General features: G+C 44.3%; 1 protein-coding gene across 3 annotated transcripts in view; it reads right to left on the reverse strand.

Moving 5' to 3' along the window:
- The window catches only part of ENO4 (enolase 4), a 506,130-nt gene that overhangs the window by 459,080 nt on the left and 33,589 nt on the right, over positions 1-13,461 (reverse strand). For all 3 annotated transcript variants that reach the window (XM_085603160.1, XM_085603154.1, XM_085603150.1), the window contains exon 2: positions 6,852-6,980. In XM_085603160.1, coding sequence (XP_085459286.1) covers positions 6,852-6,980 — 129 coding nt within the window. The remainder of the gene's footprint in view (positions 1-6,851; positions 6,981-13,461) is intronic.

A 13,461-nucleotide genomic window follows, 5' to 3' on the forward strand; every position in this document is an offset into this window, starting at 1 on the left:
CACAGCGCCCTATAGCAGAATCAAGCCCTGCAAAGTGAACCAGTGCCTCAATTGTGGTTGACTGCTGCAGAAGGGCAGTCCACTGTGTAGGCTGAGAGGGAGAGTTGCCTCTGTGGCAATTCAATTTCCTTTAAGATAACCTCCACAGCCCACTCAAGGATACTGTAATTTCACGTATTCTTGGACACAGAAAGTGGAGTTGTTCCTGTGTTGCACGTCTCCATTTTTCTCCATGCGTGCCTGTAGAGATTCAACATGCTCGTAAGGAACTTGGCGAAACACCTAGCGATATATCAACAACAGCTTTAAATGCTAAGTTTAAACAAGCATTTGCAATGCAGTAGGTCTCGCATTACTGAAATTTGGAGCATTGGCATTGTAAATAGCAATATTTTTTTACTTATTTCTTTTTGCAGTGGAGTTATTATTTAAAGAAAAATAGTGCATATCGTCCTGTGGTGTTTATGTAGTCAGATTGTACATTAAATATGGTATGATTGTGTCTGCTATATCCTCACAAAAAACCCTATTGATTTACCCTAATTGTTAACCAATCTGCACCACTCCTATTAATTAGGCTGCTAAAACATCAGGTGCATTAAAAATGTTTAGCTCATGTTTATTGGTGGAAACACGAAATTAGGGCACTGGCCGCTGATTAATACAAACTTATCTCCATTTTCCTATGCAAAGAAGGGGTGCATTTGCAAAGCAGCTCAAGAGAATTGGGCTATTCTCATGAAAAGGCATTACAGTAAGAAGAAATACTTATTTCAAAGTAATACCTGAAATAAAATTGCCCACATACCAAGGGACAGATTTTAACTGGACAGTATCAGCTAGAAGGCTCAGTCACTTACATATGGAGATTGAAGAAGAAGAGCGCTGAGGACTTTGTGAATAGGTTGTGGCTGAAGTCCTGAAGGAGCAAATCCTCCTTGGACCGAGGTTGCTGCCGCCCTTGGGAGCCACCACGATGGAGACAAGCAGAGGAGAGCTACAGAGAGAGAAAGAGTGACCTGCTCAGGCACCGTCAGAGGCAGGCAACTCAACTAGGCAACGTTAGCTCTGGAGCAGGAAGCAGAAACACAAGCTGAAGCTTCAAACAGCAGGGAAGCTATTCACCCCAGCTCAAGTTGTATGACATACCCCAGCTGTTGACACTGAAAAAGGACACCTTTGTTTTTATTTTTGGGCGTTTTTAGTAAAATGCAAACTGAGTAGCTATTTAGTAGTGTAAAAGTTTCCCTTTTAAAGAACAGACTGTTCATATATTTAGTCGAGATAGTATGCATTTATAATAGTTTTTTTGATTATTGAAAGGTATATTAAATTGGTATATTTTAGATGGAGCTGGGCGAGCCGCCATTGCTGAAGCTGTTGAAGTAGAGTGGCACACCGGGCTTTATCTATAAAAAAACAAATAAGATAAAGCGTGTCATGCTGCGCTGCTTTAAAAAAATATATTAGATTGTGTGCAGTGTCAAGTTCGGGTTGGGCGAGCCACACATAAGAAAAGAAAGGCGCAGCTGGCGTTGTTGAAGCTGAAGCAAAAACATAAGATAAAACAAACGGTTGTGGGAGAGCGTGTTGTGTCTGCAACAGCAGGTAGGAGAAAGTAATTTAAGAAAATAGTGCTCACAGACTGTAAATAAAACATACCGAGTAACAACACATGTAACAGGGGCAGTCCTCATGGGAGGTTACAACAGGAGAAAAGGAGGTACTAAGGAGGGCCTACTAAGCCTATTCACTAATCAAAAGCCAACATTTACAAAGGACAGTAACAGGAGGCAATTGAAAGGATGGGCCCTTCTCCTCCACCACTCTATTCTCAGTTGGCAGAGTCTTCAGGGACTCGAAGTACTGCAGCAACAGTTAAGCCCGTCCCGAGCAGCAGGGTCAGTGACCACGCTCTATAGCGCAAGTAGGGGAGGGACCCTCCCCCTCTGGCCACTTCACACAGATGGCAGGGTATTCTGGCACTCCCAAAGCAACAGTAAAGCACGTCCCACGCAGCAGGCTGAGGGACCACGCTCTATAGCACAGGGAGGGCCCTCCTCTCCCGCCCACTCCTCTTAGTAGGCAGGGACACCTGTACAGTTATTTGGGGGGTGAGGGGGATTGCAAAATCTTTAATTCCGAACAAGAACCCTGCACCAAAATCCATCAATTACGAGATTATCTTGGAATGTGGAATACCCACAAGGATCCCCTTTCATTTTCTACTTATTTAGAGCAGGTGTTAAAAAATCAGCAGGTGGGCTGTTGGAAGTTGGGGCAAGTGAGGTCACTAAGGGTGAGAAGGGCGAAAGTGCATTTTCTGCTCACCTTGTGATGTGCTGTAGGCAGGTGAGGGCACGCTCAGCACCGGCCTCTGCCTATTGCCCGGGGCTGTTGCTGTGCGTTGGTCTGTGGATGGTGCAGAAATCATCCCGAGATCTGCCAATGACCCAGACTTCATCCAATGGCCTTGTGTGGACTCATACCAAGCATCACACCTGTAAACTGGGGTGGTGAGTGGCAGGAAGTGTGCGCTACAACACTGGTGGTTCTACCTTGCTTGGTAGAGGTGAGGGGGAGATCTCTGTCTGCCCTGGGCCACCGCCTCTGGCTTGGGATCTGGATGTGTCTGGGTGCTTGCTGCTTGGGGGGCTGAAAGAAGAATAGAGGTCTCAGAAAGGGCTGCCCCGGATTTGAACGAGTGCTATATGCGCCCACCATGCTCTTCCAGAGGTCAAGTAGGGCTGAGTTGTGCTCCTGTCTGCAGCTCCTGTCTCTGCCCCTTTAGTTATTAGCCCAGGTGGATAGCTGCACCCGAGCCAGGTGTATCTGGCCTGGAATTACCAGGTCCAGTTTTTGCAAACCTGGTTCTTCCAGTTGCAGAGACACTGGGCTCCTTTGAATTGGCCGTTGGCGGTGTTGATTACATTCTTGTCTGAGACAGATGTTTAAGGCGGTGTGCAGCAAGACCGCAAAAAGACGCTGCAAGTGACCGGAGGTGTATGGTAGTGAAAGTAAGAGTCATGAGGTCCAATCAATACTAGGTTAAGGTACTATGGCAGTCTTGGTATTTGGCAACCCCGGCATTTCCCATCACAGGTGGCGAGCTCCTAAGTAAGGCTTTTGAGTTCATACACTTACTTTATTCGTTTTTAACAAATTAAACACTGCAGATATCCAGGTCAGCATAAATACAAGCGTAAAGCCAAGAAAACTGAAGATATATTTAGTATGAAAATTCACCAGAAGGCTATAAACAGCCAGTCACAAGTGGATACGTCCTTAATTCACTTAAGCTGGCTAAGGCACACAATAGCCCATAAATTATAACTCATAACTATCAAAACTTAAATAGGCAACTAGAGTTTGACTGCACAGATGACATTCTCAAGCCAAATTATCAATAAGATTCAAGACTGATAACAATTACAATCGCCATTCATCAGATATAATTTCAGAAGAAATCTGTATTTAGTCTGATGAGACATTGGTCCTGCAGCAATACTGGCAGGGGTTAGCACTGCTTTTCAAGCTGCATAAAATATACTCTGATTTGTGGAGGTACTCGGGAGGGAATCAAATCTAAAGTAAAAAGGAAATATAAAAAAGGAAACAAACAAGGGTCGATGTCTTTATGTCTAAAAAGATAAATATATCAGCCCTGAAGAAGTCCTTCATTATGTATGAAAGATTGTGCCTCAACCACTATCTGTGTAAATCAACCACTGATTGTTGGTGTTAATTCCCAGCCTATGTGTTACACTTAGGGCCCTATTATGATGCAGTCGGAAAAGGCTCCGACCATCGGTCGGAGCCTTTCTGACTGCATCATAATATGCCAGTCGGATTCCTTTACGACTGCCTCATTACGATGAAGGCGGTCGGAAAGGAATCCAAATGGTCATTCCAACTGGCTTCTAATGGGCTCGGAGAGCCCGTCCGCCAGTCGGAATGCGTCCAGTAATCCCAACGGTGGCTCTTTCCGCCCTTGGGATTACGATGTTGGGTTTCAGCAGCCATTCCGTGCCGGCCTTTCTGACACAGAGAGGCTATCGGACCTCGACTTTGGGGGCCCCCAGCAGGGCCCCCTTGGGTGCATGGCCTCTGGTTGGAGGCAGAGTGGGGCACCTATGGTGCACCCCCCATGATCCCTGCACCCCGCGGCAGGCACCTTAAAGTGCCTGACGCGGGGTGCAGGAATGAACTCCACCTCCTATTTTACAATGGGAGCATGCATTCTGGCCGGAATACATGCTCCCAGTTGTAAAGTATAGGAATGCGACAGAACAGTGTTTGGTCGCATCCTAATCAGTCGGTCGGGCCCTTATTTCGTACCATGGTTCAATTAATCAACCTAGACTGATGGTCTTCCCTTTCCCTTTCCCTTCCCTTCTCTTTCTTTCAATGCTGCTGTCACTGTATTTTCCACCCAGGCCTTCTGCAACATTGCAATCTCACAATGTGGACTGGTTTCCCAGCTACTCATTCTGTTCAGATCCACCTACTGCCCAGAACCTGCGTCTTCTTGCGCTCTGACACCTCAGTCTTTAAAACTAATGGAAAGAGGCGTGAGAGGGCTGAAAACTAGGTGTGCAGGGTTCACATTGACAGGGCTCAGTCTGCAGGACGATAGCTCTATATCAAACCTCTTGTCTCAAATGTATTTACTCCTGGACTCTCTCAAATGTTGGGTTTTGCAATTTCGCTCAATAAAATCTGGGTCTTTGGGTTCAAATACTAAATGAGAAGGAGAGGGGGTGGATAGGTCAACATGAACATAAACGAAATCTCCCTAGCCTCTGTGTCTATAACCCCAAAATGCATGATGCTGAATTATGGTATTCCTACCACTTAGCCTTCTCTCCCCCCAACAGGTTCTGTTCTGTCCCCTGCCAGCTACCAGGTGGTTCTAATATTTTTTTCTTCACACTTAGTTGTATTATGAAAAACTCACTAATACTACTTGGTACACACATGCACTATAGAAAACTGCCAAATAAAATAAAAGGGAAGATAGACATCATTTATGACTGCTAGCCACGCCCCCTCATAACTTTGCCCAAGGGCTGGTACACCGCTGAATAAAACAAGCCAATATGGACACAGCTTGGATGTACTATTGGATGTGGCACAGCTGTAGTGTACTGGCTCAGATGGGTACAACCTAAAGGTACTGCTCACATTTAGTGCATTTTTCTAAGTTGACAAAACTGCTGCGTATTGCGTAATATGGGCACAAGGTGAGTTGCATTGCTGAGTCTGGACATAATATTAGCATTGTGATTAATACCGCACTGCACGGGGCATAGGTGGGAATACAAGTAGTCTGTGGTACTAGTAAATACACCCATTCTACCCTTAGTATACTTTGTATTCCATGCTGTGTCACCATCGCGAATGGTACAAATAATGTAAACAAACTAGTGTGATGTGAACGAAAGCAGCACGGTACAGGATATTATTTCATCTGTGTCGACTATCTGAATTTGGAGAAACAACAAAGTGATGGCTGAATGCTTGAATTAATACAACAGGACTCCAGCTACACCCTGCTGAAGGACTCAAATAGGGTGAAACCGGTCTGGGGTTGATTGTATTCTGGTTCAGAGGGGACCTGGCCAGGTAGTTCATGCTGGGCTGCTACTATTGGAACAGGATCAAGGCTGGTTCGCATAGGACTTGTTCCTGTCTGAGGTGGCATGGTGGGGAATAACAATGGACTGGGTTACACGCCCAAGTAATTACTAGGGGCAGAGATTAAATCAAGTATTCCATCCATCACTTTTTTGTATTCTTCTTTTGCTGTAACAGGAGCAGCACCTTGGGTTCAACAGACAAACCATAGGTCAATAACCGCACCTCATTTACATTTTCAGTCTCAATACATTGTATGTGAAGAAGGAAAAAAACTGGTCGCTGCAACGGACTTGTCTTTTAGCAAACTGACACCATCTTACAAAAAACACTAGATATGCAATTACTCATGATTCAAATGCCAACCAGTGTACTGGACAAACATGGACAAAAACGCAATAACTAACTCATCATTCAAATGCCAACCAGTGTACTGGACAAACATGCAATAACTCCTCATTCCAATGCCAACCAGTGTACTGGACAAACATGCAATAACTCCTCATTCCAATGCCAACCAGTGTACTGGACAAACATGCAATAACTCCTCATTCCAATGCCAACCAGTGTACTGGAAAAACATGCAATAACTCCTCATTCCAATGCCAACCAGTGTACTGGACAAACATGCAATAACTCCTCATTCCAATGCCAACCAGTGTACTGGAAAAACATGCAATAACTCCTCATTCCAATGCCAACCAGTGTACTGGAAAAACATGCAATAACTCCCCATTCCAATGCCAACCAGTGTACTGGAAAAACATGCAATAACTCCTCATTCCAATGCCAACCAGTGTACTGGACAAACATGCAATAACTCCTCATTCCAATGCCAACCAGTGTACTGGACAAACATGCAATAGCTCCTCATTCCAATGCCAACCAGTGTACTGGACAAACATGCAATAACTCCTCATTCAAATGCCAACCAGTGTACTGGAAAAACATGCAATAACTCCTCATTCCATTGCCAACCAGTGTACTGGACAAACATGCAATAACTCCTCATTCCAATGCCAACCAGTGTACTGGAAAAACATGCAATAACTCCTCATTCCAATGCCAACCAGTGTACTGGGCAAACATGCAATAACTCATCATTCCAATGCCAACCAGTGTACTGGACAAACATGGACAAAAATGCAATAACTATCTCCTCATTCCAATGCCAACCAGTGTACTGGACAAACCTGATTTATAACACGCATTACCTTTTCATTATTTTTGACTGTGCAGAGTATTTCTACAGCCAACGCTGGCCAGCCTCTTCCATCCAAGATTTTCCTTCCCAGCATCCTGCATATTACTGGAGTCTTTGCAAACTGAGAGAAGTAATTGGCCTTGAAAAAAATACAGAAACAAGAATTCGTTATTAAGCATTACAATTGCACATAATAAGAATAAGAAGACGAGTTGTATGGCACGTTTGTGTGCCATGCCCTTCAGAAGCACCTTGTATCCTGTTTTTATTACACTTTTGAAATGAGGCCCAATATGAATGCTTCAGCTTGGAAGGGAGGCTGAGCTGACCTTGCGTCAAGAGAGTCTAAACGCCCTCAGATTACACAGATGTTGCTGGATCAGCTTAAACAGCAGCGAACCCTCTCCGAGCCTCATCCAGACATGCTATTACAATCACGAAGAGAAAACGCGTCAGTCAACTCGACGCCTCTTCTTCATCTCTGTTCGATTGAAGTGCCAGTGGGAGCCGAAATACCCATTTATATTTCTATATCTTTCCGCCATTGACAGATCCACTACAAATGCCAACAAGTACAGGTTCATCAACGAAACAATGAGCGCCTTTGTTTGGTCGCATGTGAACGCATGGAGAATTAGTGAGCCTGCTAAACTTGTTAATTTGATAATATGAGCGTATTCAGCTCCGAGGTCGGACATCCGAAAGAAAGAAAGTAATTACATTTTGGAGAAAACAAATGTATAATAGAATAGAATAGAGTACAATAGAATAGAATAGAATATATGTTTTCACTAATAAAACAAAGATTACAATTGAGCTATACGTGAGGAAGTAAAAATAAACCTTACAAATTCACAAAAAATGCACAGCTGTTTAAAAAAAAACAAAAAAAAAACACTGAAATTGGCAAGTTATACATAACTGATATAAGTATAACTTGCGCCTCCATAGATTTCGTATGCCATCAGTAGTGTAATATGTGAGGTCATAAGCAGTGCATCACAGTGGTGAAAATTATCCTTATGTCAGTTACTTATAACTGGCGAATTTTAGTGGTTTATATTTTTGGTGTTTAAATGGCAATTCTTTTTCAGTTTCTAAGGTATTTTTCACGCAAATTAAAATATTACCAACTTCCTCCCCTATACCTCAACTTTAACCTTTGCTTTTTTCGTGAATTTCTATGTTTTGATAAACGTAAAGTCACAAAATCTCCACCACAGGGACTGTGCAGTGGGGAAAGGGCTGACCGCAGCACCTGGCTTGCAGTTGCCCCAGGCCTAATACACCACAAGCGAGCACCCAACCCGTCTGTGCACATGGCCTGTAGCAGTGCCCGGCTGGGAGTTGGCTGCAAGACTTAGTGGCCAGGCCACGTTCTGCTCCCCAGCCCACCTACAGGCAGTCCAGAATCTCACAAGCTGCCATCAAGCCACAGACCCCCAACCTTCATTTTTTTTTTTTTTGGGGGGGGGGGGGGAACAATCCCGAAGGAGCACATGGGGACTCCTGTGGGGTTGCAAAAATGGCCAAATTATGTAACATTATTATTTGCATGAGGGGCGGTTCCTTTGGAACCCTCCTATAAGGGTCAGTCAGTCAGTCAGTCAGTCAAAATAGTCTTTATTCGATTTTTGTAAAAATCATAAAAGCATTTAAAAACACAATATTTACAATATAAGAATAAAAGTCATGCCTAGAGTCAGGATGCAACCAACAAATCATAGACTAAAGGTGCATATACAAGAAAATCAGCAAATGCATGATGAGGCAATTAAATAATCGCGTTACTCAATTGTTGGTCTTCAGACCTCCCCCATAACAGGCAGTAACCTTATCTTTGTTTTAATTCTCTGAGCTCCAACCAAAAAGCTTGCTACAGAGAAAATAATACGTGTACTGCCAAGAAACTGCAAAAAGATTAATGCTGGCCTAACTTGAACAAATCCAGCATCTTTTAAAATAGGTAACAAATACTTTTTCCTAGGAGACCTATAGAAACTGCAAAACATTATAAAATGCATGGTATCCTGAGTGGAAAAATTATCACACTTGCACGGAGAGCCCTCTTCTGGTTTACACCACTTATGAAAACAACCTAAGGTATAGGGGATAAGATTGAATCTGAATTTGATCAACAAATGTCTATGGAGGGGCTTTGTAACAATAAAGAGATATGGCTCCAGGGACGGGGAGGATAACAACATAAAATGTGATCGGACTGTAGATTTAGTCAGTTCCTGTTCCTCACGGGCCAATCTCGCCCTATCCAGAAAATGTTTCTTAGTCCAAATAATATCCCCTTTCCTTATAGAGGAAGGTAAAGCAAATAGGTTCGGGCGACCAAGGTTAAAAAAGGAGTTTTTTACATACTCCAACCATGAAATTTTGTTCATATGATCTAATGACATAACGTCCTGCAAAATAGCATGGTTGAGAGATAATTCTTGGTTAAGCCATGTTTTCAACCAGCAGATTAGAGGTGCTAACCCGAGCTTGTCCGGAACATAGTCTAAACCCACCTCACTATGGATTGAATAAGTAGGAGTAGACTGAGGAACGGACAAAAGATTTCTTAAAAACTTATTTTCCACACGTTGGATAGGTTCCTGATGGACAAACCCCCAAAGAGACGAACCATACATGGCTATGGAAATGCACTTTGCATCATATATTTTCAAAAGGGCCTCCATAGGCCTAGCGCCCAACCTGTTGGAAAAACCTAATAAGGCCGAGGAGGCTCTGGCCATTGAGAGGCACTTTACCTTAATCTGCGGTCTCCAGGTGGCCCTCTCATCAAACGTTACCCCCAAATAGGGAAAGGAGGCAACCCTAGAGACTACCTCGCCATTGCAGAAAAAGGAGATGTTTTTACCTTTCTTGACATGGCGAGTTGCCACCATCGTATGGGACTTATTGGTGTTAATTTTCAAATCAAGTTGGGCCATAAAGGTCCCAAAAGAATCCAACAAACGTTGGAGGGCCAGCCCGGTGCGAGCCAGCAGGACTGCATCATCTGCGTACAGGAGGGCGGGGATCCGTATCTCTCCTGCACGCGGGACATCACCCTCCACGGCCTCGAGATGTTTACCGAGCCCATTTATATAAACGGTAAACAGGAGGGGAGCCAGGATGCAGCCCTGCCGGACCCCTCTAGCTGATTTAAAGTGGCCAGTGCATCTACCCTCCTTTGTGACTCTTACTTTGGCAGAGAGGTCCTGATGGAGTAAAGCTAAAAAATTCACAAGGGGCCTATCAACTCCAAGTTCTAAAAGAATAGCCCACAATTTTGACCTATTTACTAGGTCAAAAGCCGAGGAGAGGTCCATGAACGCCAAGAACAGGGACCCCTCCTTGGCAACAGTATATTTAGAAATCAGCATGTGGAGATTTAGGCACTGATCCACAGTGCCCCTATGTTCCCTGAAGCCATATTGCAGGTTTGAAAGGCCACCTCTACTCTCAATGTTGTCTGTGAGTTGAGACAGCAGGACTCTCCCTAAAATCTTGATAGCGGAGTCTAGGAGCGAGATGGGCCTGTAGCACCCCGGATCGTCTCGCTGGCCCTTTTTAAAAATTGGGACAATGACAGATGTAGACCAACTGCTAGGAAAGATGTTACCATTGACTGCCATAAAAACATGGGACAAAACCCCTGCCCAAAGTTTAGGCGAAAGCATATAGAGATCCCCTGGGACCCCGTCTGGACCCGGGGCTTTGTTTTTAGATGTCTCTATAATGGCCTTTTCCACTTCAGCAGGGGAAAAAACGAGCGGAGAGCAGTCCAAGGGCACCCAGCCAGTGTTATCAAAGCTCGGGTCACTAGCGCCGTAAACTTTACTAAAATGATTAAGCCATTTGTCATCAGGTATGACACAGTCCGTTATATTATTGTCTGTGTCGGAAAAAAAGGGCTGGTTCACAATGGCCCAAAACTGAGAGCTGTTGCGCAGGACGTCACTAGTTAAGAGGCTCTCCCAGGCCACCTGTTTAATGGCGAGCTTTCTCACCGTAATAGAGGCCTTGTAGGCCTTCCTAGCCGAGATAACCTCAGTTTTGACTCTCGGAATACGTTTCAAGGCTATTAATAAAGTTTTATGTGCTTTTGTGCATTTAGAGTCAAACCACCTCTGCTTTTTATCCCCCCCGTGGGTACGTTTAACCACGAGAGCAGAAGACACTTGAGCGCAAATGCTTTCAAACGCCCCTATAACAGCATTAGCTGGGGAGCCCTCATTCTGACAGATCTCAACGAACTCAATTACTTTAGGCATCAGGTCCTGCATAAAGTTTCCTGGCACCACATTTGCCCATTTCAGCCTTCTCCCTTGATCTGTTGGTTGTAGGGCTGGGCCCGGGTTACTGGGAGGCGTATTAGGATTGAGCCATTCGTTCAATTTTACCGTGAACAAGACAGGGTTATGGTCACTGTATGGGGAAAACACGGCTCCATAAGACACCCATCTTGACAAAAGGCCTGCACTCACAAAAATATAATCAAGTGTGGTGCCTGGGGTTGACCCTTTAAAAGTAATAATTCTTTCACCAGGTGCCGGGATATCAGATTCGTACAAATTATAATTGGCAAGGAGCTCTTCAAGGAATTCACCTCCTTTAGTGTGTTCAAAATGAGGGATCTGAAAGACCATCATGTCCTCATGGTCTCTAGTCGTACAGAAATCATTACAAGGGTGAACATTAAAATCACCTAATAAGATCAAATCGTAATTCATATGATAATTTTGACTGATCGTGGAAAGAAAAAACTCTAAACTATTTAAATGACTAGTTTCCGTCGCTCTATCCCACGAATTATAAAAATTAATAATAAAAAAGTAATAATCTGAAGAAACGGCCCATTCAACAATTAGGAGATTTAATGAGCCACTGTCGACCTGTCTAAAAGAGCCTTTCAAGTCTAAGGAAAATAAGGACATGAGGCCACCCTTGGCCCTACCAGAGTTACTGGGAACCGCTGGGATGGCAAATGACAAATACCCATCCACCCAGAAACTTGGGGAAATATCCCAAGTCTCTTGACACACTATGATGTCATATAAACTAATAAAATTAATCCAACCGGTATCATCCCTCTTAGAACCTAATCCAGCGATATTCCAGTTTATAAAGTTACAAACGTTGGATTTCTTTTGGGTAGAGGGCTTGGAAGTAATACCATTAGCTGGGCCTAGCTGTAAAGGACTCAGATCCGCTGGATATAGGGCGGGGCTGTTAAGCACTACACTCCCAATAGCAGGGGAACAAACAGTAGGGCATGAAGGAAAAAAAGGGGCTGTAGATAACTCACCAACATCGGAGACTAATGCAGTGTTAATAAGATTACCATTAGTAGAGGTCCATGACAGCGGTGTGTGAAGGCACTCCCGAACTTCGAGACGGGGGGGTGACTCAGTCAAATGATTAGTTTGTGTGGCGCAAATAAAACCAGGGGGCAAAAAGCCCAAGCCCCCAAGGACGTTGCCATTCTCAGCCTTGCCGCTATGACTGTCAGGAACCGGACCCAACGGTGCCCTGGGGTCAGGACCCACCCGGCAAGGATTAGGAAATGGTCAATCAACCCCATCCAAATTACTCAGAGGGCCATATTGATTAAATAGGGGGAGATGAAAATTTGCACCCTGCGTTCTACGGGAGCCCCTGGTAACCCTCTCCCAGCCACTTAACCAGGCATTGGATGGGGGATTTGGATCGGGGGGATAAAAAAAAGACAAACCCGTAGTGGTAATTCCAGAGGTACTTGCAGTCTTAGGATATGTGCATATATGTCTCACCACCATAGGGTCTCTGAAATTAATAAGCACACAATCCCCTTTCACACATTTAACACTGTTACCCAACCAGCGCACCCTGCGGACAGTAATTATTTCTGCACAAGATGAGAACGGTAAAGGCCGATTACAATTTAACCAGTGGGTAACCTTATTCCTAAGCTCACTATGAGACTCAGACTTGCCATGGGCGAGGATTGGGACATCCACCAAAACAACAGTATATGGGAGAGACTCTAGGGGAAGATTTATACAAGGAAATTTTAAAACAGAGCCATCTTCTTCAACAGAAGAATATCCAATGGTGGGGTCACCCCTGTTGGTGAATACATTACTGGGATTGACTGAAGGGGGGATAAGGCTAGGATGCTGATTCGCAGTGCTGCCTGAAGGGACTGGTTGATCGAGGCAAGCTCTAATCGCTGCAGTCATACCATTAGAGACACCTGCTGGCTCTGTAACAGCAACCGGGGTTAATGTGGTGTTGGAGGTAGATGAAGTCGCTAAATGCCTCTCTAATAAGGCCGTGTTGGTTTGTAACATGCCCTCAAGTTTATCCAATGAATCAGAAAGCTGCTTAACTTTCTCATAGAGCGGTAATAAAAGTGAATTGAATATTTGTTCCAGGGACTCAACGATATCAGAGGTCAAAGAAAAGGAGGTAGACAAGGTGGCAGGGGAAAGTGGTGGCACAGAACTCACGTGGGAAACAGAAATACCAGTTGACATGTGGGAGTGTTGGGCGGAGCAAGATGTTGAGGGTTTAGACAATTTAGAGTCTTTACCTCGTTTGCCCTTAATAGGCGCTCCCCTACGTTTATTCTTCCCCTG

Source organism: Triturus cristatus, chromosome 1_2 (genome assembly GCF_964204655.1).
Source record: "Triturus cristatus chromosome 1_2, aTriCri1.1, whole genome shotgun sequence".
NCBI classification, from domain to species: domain Eukaryota; kingdom Metazoa; phylum Chordata; class Amphibia; order Caudata; family Salamandridae; genus Triturus; species Triturus cristatus.